This window comes from Camelus bactrianus, chromosome 32, assembly GCF_048773025.1.
Source record: "Camelus bactrianus isolate YW-2024 breed Bactrian camel chromosome 32, ASM4877302v1, whole genome shotgun sequence".
Taxonomy (NCBI): Eukaryota; Metazoa; Chordata; class Mammalia; order Artiodactyla; family Camelidae; genus Camelus; species Camelus bactrianus.
The window spans coordinates 23,353,131-23,366,012 of NC_133570.1; the positions used below are offsets into that span (position 1 = coordinate 23,353,131).

The following is a 12,882-nucleotide window of genomic DNA, read 5'->3' on the forward strand; positions in this document are numbered from 1 at the left end:
TCCTGCCATGTGGGCCCGTCCTTGCGGTCACAGGCTGGCTGCCACACGCAGGGCAGGGGAGTCCCAAGGAGAGATGGGATGGGCAGCTCAAGCACCCCTTCTTCCCCGACTCCCCACAAGCCCCCAGCAGCACCCCTCCCAGTCGTATCGGCTGGAACGGCCCCCCCGTGCCTGGTCCCCAACGTGTCCCTGGCCCTCACCCACACTCCGGCTTAGGGCCATCAAGACTTGCCCCTGCAGCAGAAGGCAGACACGTGCTCACATCCCTGCTCCATCCCGCTCCCACAGAGCTTTCAGCTCCCTCCCGAGGCTCTCAGCCCTCCTCCATCCAGCCTCTGCCTTCACGGTCCTCTGGTCCTTCTGGGTCCAGACTCAGCCCAAGGGCGCACCAACAAACCAGGCCCTCCTTCCTGGGGCTGCCATCTGCCCTGATTCTGGAGCATGGCCTGTTCCCCTTCCTCCTAGCACACAGCTTCCTCATCACCTCTGATCTCTAGAACTTCTCTCCAGAGGGATCCAGTGTCTGGTGCATAAGTCAGTGAAAACTCCACAAGTGGGTTACCCACGGCAAACTCCACCCACATTTCTTCTGAATCTTCTCCAGATGAAACCTGGTTATTTTTTAAATCAACCCACTGTCTTCAGGCATAAGACAGTGAGAGACTGTGAAGAGAGCTTGCATCTCCTGAGCCCTCGCCGGTGAGCAGCTGTTACCAGCCTCGTGAAACCGACCTGTGTAAGATGTGTCGAGAACATTCTGTGACACATACTTGCTGAGGAGCAGAGCATGGAGACTCAAGAGCAGGACTACATGACTCCAAAATAAAAGGCACAACTCTTGTCTTCAAGAAGCTTACGACCTAGTTGGAAGGATGAGACAAACAGGTGAAAAGGCAGATAACTGTAAGGCTTTCCTTGCCCAGAGCAGTTTCTCAGCCAGGCACTGCCACGTGCTCATGGGGGAATGTCCTCTGTGCTGCAGTGTGATCAGCAGCCATCCCGTGCTCTTTCTACTGGACACCAGCAGCACCCCTCCTGCTGGGAAACCAAGAACATCTCCAGACACTGGCCGGCTGAGGACCCCTGATCTAGAGCAACCGCCCGGTTTATCTTAATGTCTCTGTGATCATAACGTGTCACAGTCTGGGTCCCTCCTGGCCCGTTCACCAAGATAGGTCTGCAGAGGCCCCAGTAGCTGTGTGGGGCCTGTCCACACCCAGCCTGGCTCCACTGTTGCACCGCCCTTCCCCACACTCCTCCTTCCCCAAGATGCGGTGTGTCTCAGTAGGGTGTCTTCAATCCTTCGTGGAATGAGACAGGGCAGGGAAATAATCCGATCACAGGACAGAGAAAACACACACCTACAGCAATGTGATTAACTGACAAATCATCCCATTATAGAAAACTGGCCAAACACCTTTCTACAACACTGCCATCAAAGTGTGAGCCAGAGGCCAAAGAAGGACGAGGTCTTTCAGTCCCCAACCTTCTGGTTAGAATGGGCTTCACTGCAGAGCTGCACACAAACCCCGTGAGAAATCCAGAAGGACTCTCAAGAACGAAGGCCCAGGGACGTGAAGAACCGTGAATCTCAATGAAATTTTCTCAACGTACAAATACATTTTTCTACAACCAAAAGCCCAACTGCTTTCACTTTCTGACCAATACATGGTCATAACCTAACTTAGAAATGAACCTTATTTTGGCCAAGCCTAAAATAAAATATTAACGGAATACTATAGCCAAAAACAGAGTGAACCAGGTGGCTGTGTGAGAACAGTGCCTAACATATGACTTCCGTGTACATGAGAAGCATCATCAGCTCTTGCTGCACATCTTAATCAAAGACAGTCTTTTACATCTGGGACGGCGAAATGCAGGGAGGAGCACGTTTCTTCAGCTTTAGCGAGGCCCAGAAGTGGAGCCACAAGCACAAGACTTACAGCTGATAAACGATGGTGTGTGGTAGTCAGTCTGATTCCAAGTCCAAGGCTCGTTACTGTGATACGACTTAAAGATCTATGAACTTCCTGATCACCTTACAACAGTGATTCTCAGGTGGGGGTGATCTGGCCAACAGGGAACACTGGCAACATTTGGAGACACTTTCAATTGTCACAACAGGGTGTGTGTGTAAAGGTGCTACTGGCATTGGGTGGGGAGAGGCCAGGGACGCTGCCAACGTCCCAAGACATGCAGGCTGGTCTCTACAACAACATGGTCCAAAATGTCCACAGCGCAGAGACTGAGAAACCCTGCCTTGGAGAAGAGGTCTTACCATCACCAAAGGCTGGAAAGACGAAGACCCAGAGCACACCCACCCCCAGTAGCTGCTTCCCCCTCGGCTTTCAACTTGCCCTCTCCAGGGCTTTCAACTTGCCCTCTCCAGTCACAGCCACAGGGAAAGCGCAGGACTCTCTGCTCTTTCCCTCTCTGGACTCAGACACCAGAAAAAGTATGTTTGAGCTGAATAAGGAGTCAGGAGACATGAATGCAGAGTTGGGAAGCCGGAAAGTGCAATGGTGCACTCTCCAAAGCACCACACTCCTCCTGGTTTGTTAATCCCAAGTGCGGCTGGCAGCTTTCCTGCCCACCCCTCTCCCCACTCCAGGCAGCTCCTAACACCCACCAGTCTCTACGGGAGGCTCAGCAGTGATTCGGACCATCATTGTGTCCTTCAGGACAGCAGTAATTTATCCCCATAGCCCCGCCAAACACTCCATGGGACAGGGTGGATTTCAAGAGATTTTAAAAGAGAGGAAATTTGACAAAGAACAGGTTTTAAAGAGTCTCAATTGCTTTGATCACTGTCTATTAGGTTTCCAAAGCACTTTATAGCCTGGAGAGCTGTCTTCCTTCCCAAGAGAACACCATAACCGGACCATGAAGATGGAGGGGCAGATACCATAGTTTCTGCTCTAGGACGGCAGAGAGGCCCCAGGCTCACTGCCCTGCCCACTCTGCCAGGCTGGGATGACTGGCTGCTGACCTGGTCAAAGACTCTCACTCATTTGCACTTAAATAATCGCTTAAGCATCTTGACTGACTTATGCTTACACAGCATAAAACTTGTGTTCTACATAGAAGTTCGCCATCAAGTGAGAAATTACAGGGCAGAAGAGAGACTGGAGAACGGTCCGCTACACACACAAACTCATCCAGGCAAAGTGGTGCAAACTGCAAATTCCTTCAGATGCCACTCGCACAGCCGCAAACTCATAATACGACATTTCCTGATTCACCAGCACCACAGTGTGTAACTACTGAATGTCTGCCCTGTTCTCCAGAGAAGAGCTCACACTCACATCAGGAAACGCTCTTGGAGAGCAACACAGGAGAAGCGAAACTAGACCCCCGCGCTTCTGCTTTCACGCACAGTAAGTCTCGCTGTCTCTGTAGGTCAGGGCCACCTCAGCTCACAGCTGTGCCGGCCCACATCATCAAGTGCCTGTTGTGTGGAAGGCACTGCTGACAGTGACAGAGAACACGGAGGCGAGTGCCCGGAGTGCACACTCACAGGAACAGAGCACATCCAGAGCAACTCAGGAGCAACGGTAACATCAGGAGAAAGCGACCTCACCCGGGCCTGAAAAATGAGGATGATGTCCTGCAGGAAATGGGACAGGGGAACACAGACTGAAGGAACAGACAAGAGGCGGAAAGTGTCCAGGGATCAAGTTCAAAACTTAAAAGCTACATGCTTCAGAAAAGCAAGACCATCCACTTCACTTGCTCTAAAAGAAAACCGTGGCTCCCTCTAGTCGCACAGCCAAGTAGAAAAGAGGAACGAATCAGGGTGACCCTTTGCTATCAGCAGGCAGGCAGGCCAGCCAGCTGTGGGCCCTGGGTTGTTCCCAGGGGCTTCAGCACTGTCAGCAGGGAGATGGTGACTTTCTCCCCTCACCTCCTGGGGGAGCAAGGCCAACTCCTGCAGCAGGTGTGCAGACAAGATGGAACTGTGACGAAACTGCTGGTTGCCACGGGTTTCTCTGTATGAGTCTCTTCCCAACCAGAGGCCTGGATGAGTCTGTTTCCCAGGGTGTGCTTTGGAGCCCCTGCCACAGAGCTAAGGAAGACCCTCTTCCAGAACACACCTCTGCCCTATGGGCCTCAACTCAAGTCACCCAGATGCTCCAGCTCAGAGTGCACGTGGTGCCTTGGGCCGCAGCCACAGTCCCCACTGGAGGCACTGTCACCAGATCCAGCCCTTCCGCATGGTAGAGCATGCCCATGCCAGGTCTGCACCCCACAACTGAAGGGTCACGGCGGGGATTCCGGCCCGGTTTCACACACTGGACCACCCCGCACGACCCGGCCGGCTCCTAGGGCTGCTCCCCGGGGCCAGGCCGCGACCCTTGCTCGGCCCAAGGGTGGGTGGCCGGGGGCGAGGGCGGACGTGGCCGCGGCCGGGCGGAGCACGTGCCCAGCTCCCTGGCTCCCCGCGCGAGGGCAGAGTCCGCTCCGCCGCCGGGGCACCGGGCACCTGGCATCGGAGCCAGGCAGGCAGGGCCTGCGCGCGCCTCCCGCCCAGCTCTGGACCCCGGCCCGGCTGCGGGCTCGGCTCTCCGCGACCCCCGCGCGCACTCACCATTGTGGTTGACCCAGGTCGGCTTCAGGAGCTTCATTGTTCGGCCGCCGCCGCCGGGCTGAGGCGAGAGCCGCGTCCCTCAGCGCGCCCGAGCCATGGAGCCGCCGCCGCCGCCGCCGCCGCCGCTGCCCGCGCCGCCCGCCCTTCGGCCGCCGCCCGCCCCGCGCTCTCAGCGCCGCCGCGCCATCTCCGGCCCGCGCCCCCCGCCGCCGCCGCCACAGCCGACCCCCGCGCTCGGCCGCCGCCGCCGCCGCCACAGCCGCATCCCCTGCGCCGCTCCTCCTCCGGCGGCTCCCGGGCAACGCCGGAAGTCACGGCGCGCACCTGCCAAACCGCCCCGGCGGGAAACCGCTCCCCGTGCGCACGGGCCGCCCGACTCCTCGGCCGGCCAGCGGGCTGGCAGGTGGGTCCGCCCCCCGGGGCCGCGGGCGAGGGGACGGCCGGCCGGGAGCAGGCGGGCGGGCGAGCAGGGTCAGGGGTGCGGAGGGCCGGCGGAGCCAGGCGGGACGGCGCGGCGCGGACGGCCTCGCGGCTCCGCCCGCCGGTGTCGAGCAGACTAATTAACTGGCTTCCGCCTGCCGGAGCGCGCGTTCATTGGGCACCCGCGAGCGCAGGCCACGTGCCGCGCGGGGTGCAGTCACCGCGGCCCTGGCTCGGACGCCGGCGGGAGAGCCGGCCCGGGCGGGCGCGCTTACTGGACGGCCGGCTGCACTGCAGGCTCGGCCCTCGCGGAGCGCAGGCCGAGTCGCCTGGGAGCGGCCGGGGCAGCGCCGGCGGGAAGAAGGACCCCGGCCGGCGCGAGGTGCGAGGCACCGGGCACGGGGGCGGGGCCACTTCGGGGGGCGGGCCAGGCGCGGCGGCCGGAACGCGGGAACGCGGGGCGGCGCGGCGGCCGGACGGGTGAGCAACGCACGGCGGGCCTGGCCGCCGAGGGGTGCGTTCCCGGAAGCGCCGTCCCCGACCCGGAGCCATGGCGGCCGCGGCGCTGGGGGCGGTCTGGTGCGCTTTGCGCCCGCCCAGCAGGTGAGTGCGGCCCGGCCGGGAGCCCAGGACGCGCGGGGACGTGGGTGAAGACTCCCCGCCGGCCTGGCGGCCTGACCCAGCAGTTACGAGGGCGTCATCACTGAGTTCTCCATTCCCGGCGGGCGGGCGGCGGAGTCAGGCGCTTATTCATGCGCCGTCTCTTGCAGGCTTCTGGGAATGTGGCCGGCGCAGACCAGGGACGCGCACCAGCGGGCTTCGCTGCTGTCCTTCTGGGGACTCGTGCCCATGAGGTAAGCCCGGCTGCGGGCCCCGCCTCAGTCGCCCGCGGGGACGCGCCGGGACGCCCAGCGCTTGGTTGGCAAAGGATCTCGGTTACATTCAGGCAGAAACTTTTTTTGTCATTTCATACGGAACACTGTTACTGCCTGTAATCAGAAAACAAAAACCAAGTGTAAAAGCGGCCTAAAGAAAAACTAGCCTTGAAGGGATTCGTGTGTATTTTAAAGAGCCCAGCACTTTGATTTCTTGCTCCCTGGAGAGGTGGGACGATGTGTGAGGATTCGTTTTTCCACCTGGGGTGCCGGATTCTTTCTAGGGATTTGATTCATGAAACTCAGTCTTGATACCGGAGGATTTGATGTGTTCTCAGTAGTTTATTATCATCATAGGAGATGTGTTCCTCAGAGTAAATCAAACTTTTGTCAGTGCTCGGGGATGGGGAAATTTGTTAAAAAATCTTGAAAAGTAAGTAAGAACTTGCCAGTCACTTTTACTAGACTTTCTTAGTCTTATCAAATCAACGTTATAAATCACAAATCCATTCAAGATCTGAATAATAAACTTCTAATTCATCTGTTTGCTATTTTTACTTTTCAGTGTTACCTCAAGGTGCCCCCGAACCCCAGTTGTAAAGATGAGCCCTTCCTTTAATTTATCCTGACATCCCATGAAGTTTCGCCACCCCTTCCTGGGGTGGCTGTGCCTACGGGGTTCTCAGCAGGACCCTCGGGATATGGTCTCCCTGCCACACTCAGCCTAGGAGTTCAGGCTCACATAGTTCCTTACCTAGTGGAGAGTTCAGTGTGCGTTTGGGGGTGCTTCATCGGGCGCCACGTCTCTGCATGTTCACGAGACAGAAGAGGAACATATCTCATGTTTGCTTTACCCTTTAGAGCAGAGCCTCTGCGAAAGAAGAAAAAAGTTGATCCCAAAAAGGACCAGGCAGCAAAGGACCGCTTGAAAAAGAGGATCCGACGGCTGGAAAAGGCAAGCCAGGAGCTAATTCCCATTGAGGACTTCATCACGCCAGTCAAGTTCTTGAACAAAACAAGGTGAGGGCCCTCCCTCTGGGTGGGGGGCCTCCAGCAGAGGAGTTCTGTCACCTTCAGGGGTTCTGTTTGCACCTGTAATGGGAAGGGGTCGTAGGTTCAGGCTGACTTGGCCTCGTCTGAGTCCTTTTCTCCCGGATTGTCTTCGTGGGAGCTGGAGAAAGTCTTCTTGGGTTCAGGCTGCCCTTGCTGCGTGCGGGAGGGAAACTCAGCAATGGCTGATGAGCAGGGCAGGTGCCTGAGCGAGTTCGCACTGCTGCCCTTGCAAGAGGAGTCAGCTGTGACGGACGACCTGGGCCCGGGACTGCAGCTGCTGCCCCATCCTGATGGTAGGAGACCATAGCCTCTTGCTCTCAGATGCAGATACTCATAGTTGGGTGTGTCATGTGTGGGGTTGGTGGGGTTGCTGCCTTCCTGTAAGAAGCACGTACCATTTATAAAGTAACACTTTGCCATGCAAGTGGACACGCAGGTGTTTTTCTGGGCCTCCTGGGCTGGTGTAGGCACTTGACTCATTGGGATTTTGCTGTCCACTTTCATAACAGTGCCTGGCTTTTCCCAGAGCCCCTCTCAGCACAGGCAGCCCCGCCTGGAGCCAAGGAGGTGCTTCTATTCTTTCTTGTCTCCACGTGGAGCAAACCGCACTGGTTCCTGGCGGTCGTGGCTGCTACTGCCACATTCAACATTCCATTCCTCAACTTGTCGCCAAGTTCCCTCCGTGTCTGGCAGTGGGGATGCTGGGGTGGCATGAGGTTGGTCAGCGAGGCCAGTGCTCATGCCCTTGGTTTCTTGTGTTCCCAGACAGCGGCCTCCGGCAGAGCTCCCCTTCGAGGAGAGCGAGCGCAGGGCCCTGCTTCTGAAGAAGTGGTCACTGTACAAGCAGCGGGAGCATGAGGCGGAGAGGGATGCTGTCCGGTCCCTGCTCCAGGCCCAGCAGGAAGCTCTGCGGGAGCTGCAGCTCACAGCCCCGGAGCTCCATGCTGAGGCCACCAAACGGGACCCTGGTCTGTTCCCCTTTGAGAGACAAGGACCAGATTACACGCCTCCCATCTCCAACTACCAGCCCCCAGAAGGCAGGTACCACGACATCACCAAAGTGTACACACAGGTGGAGTTCAAGAGGTAGAGCTGCTGGCAGCCGCGCCCAGATGCCTGGGTCAGGCCTGCCTGTGACGGCATGCAGTGAATAAATATTTAAGAGCAAGTGTCAGAGTCAAAATTAATTCACCCGAGGCTGTGCGGGGGGTGAGAGAGGCTCGCCTGGGGGAGAGGAGGGCTAAGACCTTGCCCGTTGCCCTCCAGGTATGTGGGGCTGACTCCACCAGCAGGAGGCAGAGAGCTCCCCGGGAGGGAGTGGAGGTGAGGGACAGGCAGCAGCACAGGGGGAGGAGCAGGGCCAGCCTTGGGGGGTGGGGGTTGCTAGACAGAAGAGGAGGCAGCAGGCCCTCCAGGACTCCAGTTACAGCTGCCCTGTGCTCCAGGGTGCGATACCTGGCCAGCTGAGGGTACTCTGTCGTCTAGGTGTGTCCAGGTGCTGTGCGCCTGGAGCGGTGAGCTCTGGCCGACGGAACAAAACATTGCGGACTCTGGGCTTAAACAGGAAAGCGTTTCTCTGGAGGCTGGATATCCAAGAGCCAGGCTTTTGCAGGGCTGTTTCCTCCTGAGGCCTCTCCCCGTGTCCCCACGTGTTCATCCGTCTGTGTGTGTGTGTCTTGCATCTCTTCTTGCAGGGGCCCCAGTCAGATTGGATCCTATCCCCTCAAAGGCCTCATTTTAACCTAATGACATATAAGTACCCCGACTCCATATAGAGTCCCCCCAAGCTGCGGGGGTGTTGGCCAGTGCATCTAGGAAGGAGGCGGGGATGTGATGCAGCCTCAAGGGGAGGGTTCGGGATCAGCAGGGAGCCATGTCTGCATCAGGGCCCCTTTACCACCTGAGTGCAAACCAACCAGGGAAACAGGCCCCTGTCCCTGCTCCCTGTGTGGGGTCCACTTTGGTTTAAGCACCAGACAAGCGCTTTTACTGGATCAGGAAGTCACATGGGATCCTGAGTCCTGCAGCCTTGCCTCTTCTGCAGCCGCTGGCCAGCTGGCCTGCCGGCCTGCCACCCCCAGAATTGCAGCTTGGCGCTGCCCCCCACCCCCTGGGCACGGGCACTTGTTCCTCATGTCTTGTGTGGCCCTTTCTTTGCCTTGGTGGGCTGCAACTGCCTCCTTCTGGTCTGGGCCGACGCTGCGCCTCCCCCACCTCCCTGCCCATCACAGGTGCTTTGGAAAGTCAGATTTTGTCCATTAGGTGTACAATCAACTCAGTGGGTCATGGCCAGCTGTTTCATTTTAACCTTTTATTTAGGAGTAATTACAAGTTTCCAACAGATTAGACATTACCACACAGGGCGGTCAGTGTGTGGCTCCCCCAGTGTCACATCTTATACACCGTGTGTTCAGACTCCTGGCCATGGTGGCCCGCGTCTATCTTATCCCAGTGTGGTCCCATACAACTACCCCATGGTCCAGGCACCTCAGGACATCTCCTCCCAGCCCTGACCCTTGACCCCATAGCCTTCCCATCTCTGTATCATTTCATGGTATTATGTAATGGAACCACATGTGTGACCCTGTGGATCCAGAATGTGGCTCTGAGGGGTGGCACATGCAGCAGACCCAAGCTGCCGGCTCCCCATGGTGCAGGCCAGTGCAGCGCTGGGACACCAGTTCCAGTGACACATGCAGTATGTCACAGGACACACCAGGTCACAACGTAAAACACTCGTTATCACGGGCTTGGTCCCAAGAATCTGAAAGAATTTGCTCTTCCTTGTCACTCTGTCCATTTTCCTCACAGCTGATGTTTGAATGTTCACATCTGTTCCCTCAACTCTGCTGGACTCTCTGGTCCTGTCATGGGTGCAGACACCAGGGGTGGACAGGGGAGGGTGTGGGAATATTCTCCAGAATGACGGTCATCAGTGGTGTGGAACCCACTGAGTATCCAAGAAGGAACAGGACTTCTAACGGGGCGTTGGGTGCTGGCAGCCCGCGGCCCTCACATGGCAGGGGCTCTGCGAGAGGTGCCCCTCAAGACTGTTGCCCTGGCTGCCGCTCCGGCACCTCATGTTGCCCAGCCCTGCGCCAGGAAGCAGTGAGGAGCTGCTGTGATTCCAGGCACATGTGCGACTGCAAGGCTCCTGTGTCCCTGCCGGGGCTTCAGAGCAAGTAGGGCCCAGGTGGAGCCCTGGCAGCCCACCCTATCCCCTCCTGCCCCCCGGCACACAGCCCCTGGGGTGGGGGACCCTGGCTCCCCTCCGCACACTCAGGTGGACACACAGGGCAGATGACCAGGGCCCCACGTGCACGGCCTCCACTACTCCCAGGTACACAAGCAGTCACAGAGGGCTCTAAGGCACCTGGTAGAGAAGCCACATGACAGGACAATTTGTTCTTTAATGCACACCCCTCTGAAGTGACAGATTACCCTGTGGCTGGGCTAGGGCTGTGGCGTGAGGGAGGGGCTCTTGTCAGTAACAGAGGCACCTCCGTCAGTTCACCTGCATCTATTTCACAAACACCAGCAGGAACACAAGCACGCAGAACTCTCATCCTGCATGAGCATGAGGCCAGGTACCACATCGAACTATCTCAGCAGTTAACCTGGATTGAATTTTCAGCTTCTATCTGGACTCAAACGAGTGAAATGTCCTTTGATATACTCCGCATTTTCTAAAAGTGACCAGGGAAAGGAGGAGGGAAGAAGACCAAAGTTCACAAACCCAGTTCACACAAGGGTGTGCATCCCATCCTGGAGCCATGAGCATCTCCAAAAGGCCCTGGGGGGCCCACCTGTGCTGCTGAGGGGCTGAGGGAGGAGCCTCAGCGGGGCCGGCACCGAACCAGAGCCAGGCGAGGCTACCTGGCCACCTTATTTTGCTCCTTGCATGTCCACATGGGTCAAGGCTACCTCTGGAGAGTTCACCCACGAGGTCCAGAGCAAGGAGGGCCCAGGTGGAGCCCTGGTAGCCCATCCTCTCCCCTCCTGCCCCCCAAGAACGCAGCCCCTGGGATGGGGGACAATCCCCAGGGGAGCACAGCCAGCCTGACCACCTCCCGCAGGATTGGCAGTGCTGCCTGTGGCCTGGAAGATGTGCACTGGGTGCACCGGTTCAGGTGCGGCAGCAGGTGAGGCCAGAGGCGGGGCTCTCAGGGACCCACTGGATGGTCGAGGTCAATCACAGCGGTAGGGGTGTGAGACATACAGAGCGCTGGTCAGCTGTCCTTGTCCTGAGGCAGAGGGAGGTGCCAGTCTGCAGGGGGGCTCTGCCTGGGGGTCCACACCAGGCCATGCTTCTGTGCGGCCCGGACTCTTGCCCGCTCGCTCTCACAGAGGGACCGCTGCAAAGGAGACCCGGTCACTTTTGTCCCCATGTGCCCCCGGACAGCTCCCTCCTCCAGGCACCCGCCCACCCCTGGCCAGCGCAGGGAGTGCTCTGAGTCAGCGCGCACACACACACACACACATAAATTACTAATCTCTTTCCATATAGGCTGCAAACCATCTTTCCCATTTTCCATTTATCATGGACTTACCGTTCTCTCTCAAACATACCAGTCCTGCTGCCCCGTCCCATGAACACAACCCCTCACTGCTTCCCCTCTCCAACAGCTCCAAGGCCTCACTGTGCCCTGAACCAGGATGAAGGAGCCAGGACACAGGGCTTTGTTCTCATCACTCCTGTATCCCCAAGAGCATCCTTCCCAAGTGGTATCTAGTAAACGAATGGACCAGAACCATCTCCTGACTGGTCTCCCGCCCTGGCGGCAAGCACGCTTCCCAACACACGTGAAGGCCTGAATCTAACCCCTCTTTTAAGGCCTGCCGGGACTACCCTCACCCCGACCCCTCTGCAGCCGCCCCCTGCCCTCAGCGGTGGGCCGTCTCTGTCCCGGCGTCAGGCCCGGGGCTGGGTGATGCTACTCGGGCTGCTTCCCGGGCTCGGCAGAACCAACCCCTGCAGGCCCGTCCCCTGGGCCTCACCTGGGCCTCGGCGCTGCGGCGCTCCTCCCACTCGCGGCAGCTGGCCAGGTCCCGCCGCCACTGCCCGCAGGCCGGCCGCTCTCCGTGGACGTAGTAGTGGCGCAGGAAGTGCCCGGCGCTGCGGCAGAGCTCCCACTCCGCGCGGTAGGCCTCGCACGGGCGCGGCGGCTGCGGGGACCAGGCATGAGCAGGTGACCCGGAGCCCACCCACCCCGCTCGGCCCGGACCCGGTCACCACCAGCTGCCCCGCTCGGCCCGGACCCGGTCACCACCGGCTAGCCCCGCTCAGCCCGGACCGAGTTATCGCCCTTCCCGTGGGCCCCGGGCGGTCGCAGCACTTACCCGCCAGCCACCGCCGTTAGCCATGTCTGAGCTGCTGCCCGACCCGCCTCCTGGGCTCGCCGGCCACCTCGTGATTGATGGGTAGAGGAACCAATGAACTCCGAGATGTCATCACTACATCCTCGCCCTCCTCCTTGAGACGCGCCAGTGAATAGGACGTCCGGGTTGGCAGCCAGTAACAACCGAGGAAGGGCGGGGCCGGGGCGCTGTGGGCGGGGCGCGCCCCAGGGTCCGAAAGCCAGACCACGCTGCGTGGCTGTGTAGGCCGCAGCCGTCCGCTCCGGCCACCGGGCATTCCGCTACATGTTCACGTGCAGTGGCCGTTTCTGACGGAACCACGCGGTTCAGGCAGGTTCTTTGCAGCAGCCTTACCAGGCCTTCTGCTCCAGGCAACCCCATTGTCACCAGACCCAGCAGCGGGGCCATCCCTGGTCCAAGCAGGGAGTGCGCCTCCAGGAACCGACAAGGAGTGGTTTCCTTGTAGACACAGCAGGTGCCTCTCAGGGCAGACAAGAACCCAGGGCCAGAGTCCCACGTGACACTCGAGCACAGAACGACACGGTAGCCCACGTGATCCCGCGGACAGAGACGTCTTGCCCACCCAGG

The 12,882-nt window shown here is 59.0% G+C and overlaps 3 protein-coding genes across 6 annotated transcripts in view; 1 reads left to right on the forward strand and 2 right to left on the reverse strand.

The window, feature by feature from the left end:
* The window catches only part of HIRA (histone cell cycle regulator), a 55,759-nt gene extending 51,032 nt beyond the window's left edge, over nucleotides 1-4,727 (reverse strand). For both annotated transcript variants that reach the window (XM_074356461.1, XM_074356460.1), the window contains exon 1: nucleotides 4,589-4,727. In XM_074356461.1, coding sequence (XP_074212562.1) covers nucleotides 4,589-4,625 — 37 coding nt within the window. In that variant the 5' untranslated portion in view covers nucleotides 4,626-4,727. The remainder of the gene's footprint in view (nucleotides 1-4,588) is intronic.
* Nucleotides 4,684-8,104, forward strand: MRPL40 (mitochondrial ribosomal protein L40). 3 transcript variants are annotated; one of them, XM_074356466.1, is made up of 4 exons: nucleotides 4,684-4,991; nucleotides 5,779-5,862; nucleotides 6,745-6,903; nucleotides 7,702-8,104. In XM_074356466.1, exons 1-4 carry the CDS (start codon nucleotides 4,684-4,686, stop codon nucleotides 8,024-8,026), a joined length of 876 nt encoding a protein of 291 aa, XP_074212567.1. In that variant the 3' UTR covers nucleotides 8,027-8,104. The 3 variants fall into 3 exon arrangements, with proteins under 3 accessions (XP_074212567.1, XP_074212568.1, XP_010955263.1); XM_074356467.1 differs by lacking the exon at nucleotides 4,684-4,991 and adding an exon at nucleotides 5,055-5,390; XM_010956961.3 differs by lacking the exon at nucleotides 4,684-4,991 and adding an exon at nucleotides 5,455-5,611.
* Nucleotides 8,105-9,232: 1,128 nt separating this feature from the next.
* C32H22orf39 (chromosome 32 C22orf39 homolog) lies at nucleotides 9,233-12,431 on the reverse strand. Its single transcript, XM_074356468.1, has 3 exons — nucleotides 12,277-12,431; nucleotides 11,935-12,102; nucleotides 9,233-11,291 (listed from the first exon to the last, which is right to left on the reverse strand). The coding sequence occupies exons 1-3, from the start codon at nucleotides 12,298-12,300 to the stop codon at nucleotides 11,166-11,168; spliced, it is 318 nt and encodes a 105-aa protein (XP_074212569.1). The 5' UTR covers nucleotides 12,301-12,431; the 3' UTR covers nucleotides 9,233-11,165.
* Between the last annotated feature and the right edge of the window lie 451 nt (nucleotides 12,432-12,882).

Bases quoted from the DNA above. Each gene is read 5' to 3' on its own strand.
- MRPL40 (XM_074356466.1), top strand. From the start codon at position 4,684: ATGGAGCCGCCGCCGCCGCCGCCGCCGCCGCTGCCCGCGCCGCCCGCC. The intron at 5,863-6,744 runs GTAAGCCCGGCT...TTTACCCTTTAG, and splicing joins TGGGGACTCGTGCCCATGAG to AGCAGAGCCTCTGCGAAAGA. The intron at 6,904-7,701 runs GTGAGGGCCCTC...TTGTGTTCCCAG, and splicing joins AAGTTCTTGAACAAAACAAG to ACAGCGGCCTCCGGCAGAGC.
- C32H22orf39 (XM_074356468.1), bottom strand. From the start codon at position 12,300: ATGGCTAACGGCGGTGGCTGGCGG. The intron at 12,103-12,276 runs GTAAGTGCTGCG...TGGTCCCCGCAG, and splicing joins CTAACGGCGGTGGCTGGCGG to CCGCCGCGCCCGTGCGAGGC. The intron at 11,292-11,934 runs GTGAGGCCCAGG...TCTCCTTTGCAG, and splicing joins GCCGCAGCGCCGAGGCCCAG to CGGTCCCTCTGTGAGAGCGA.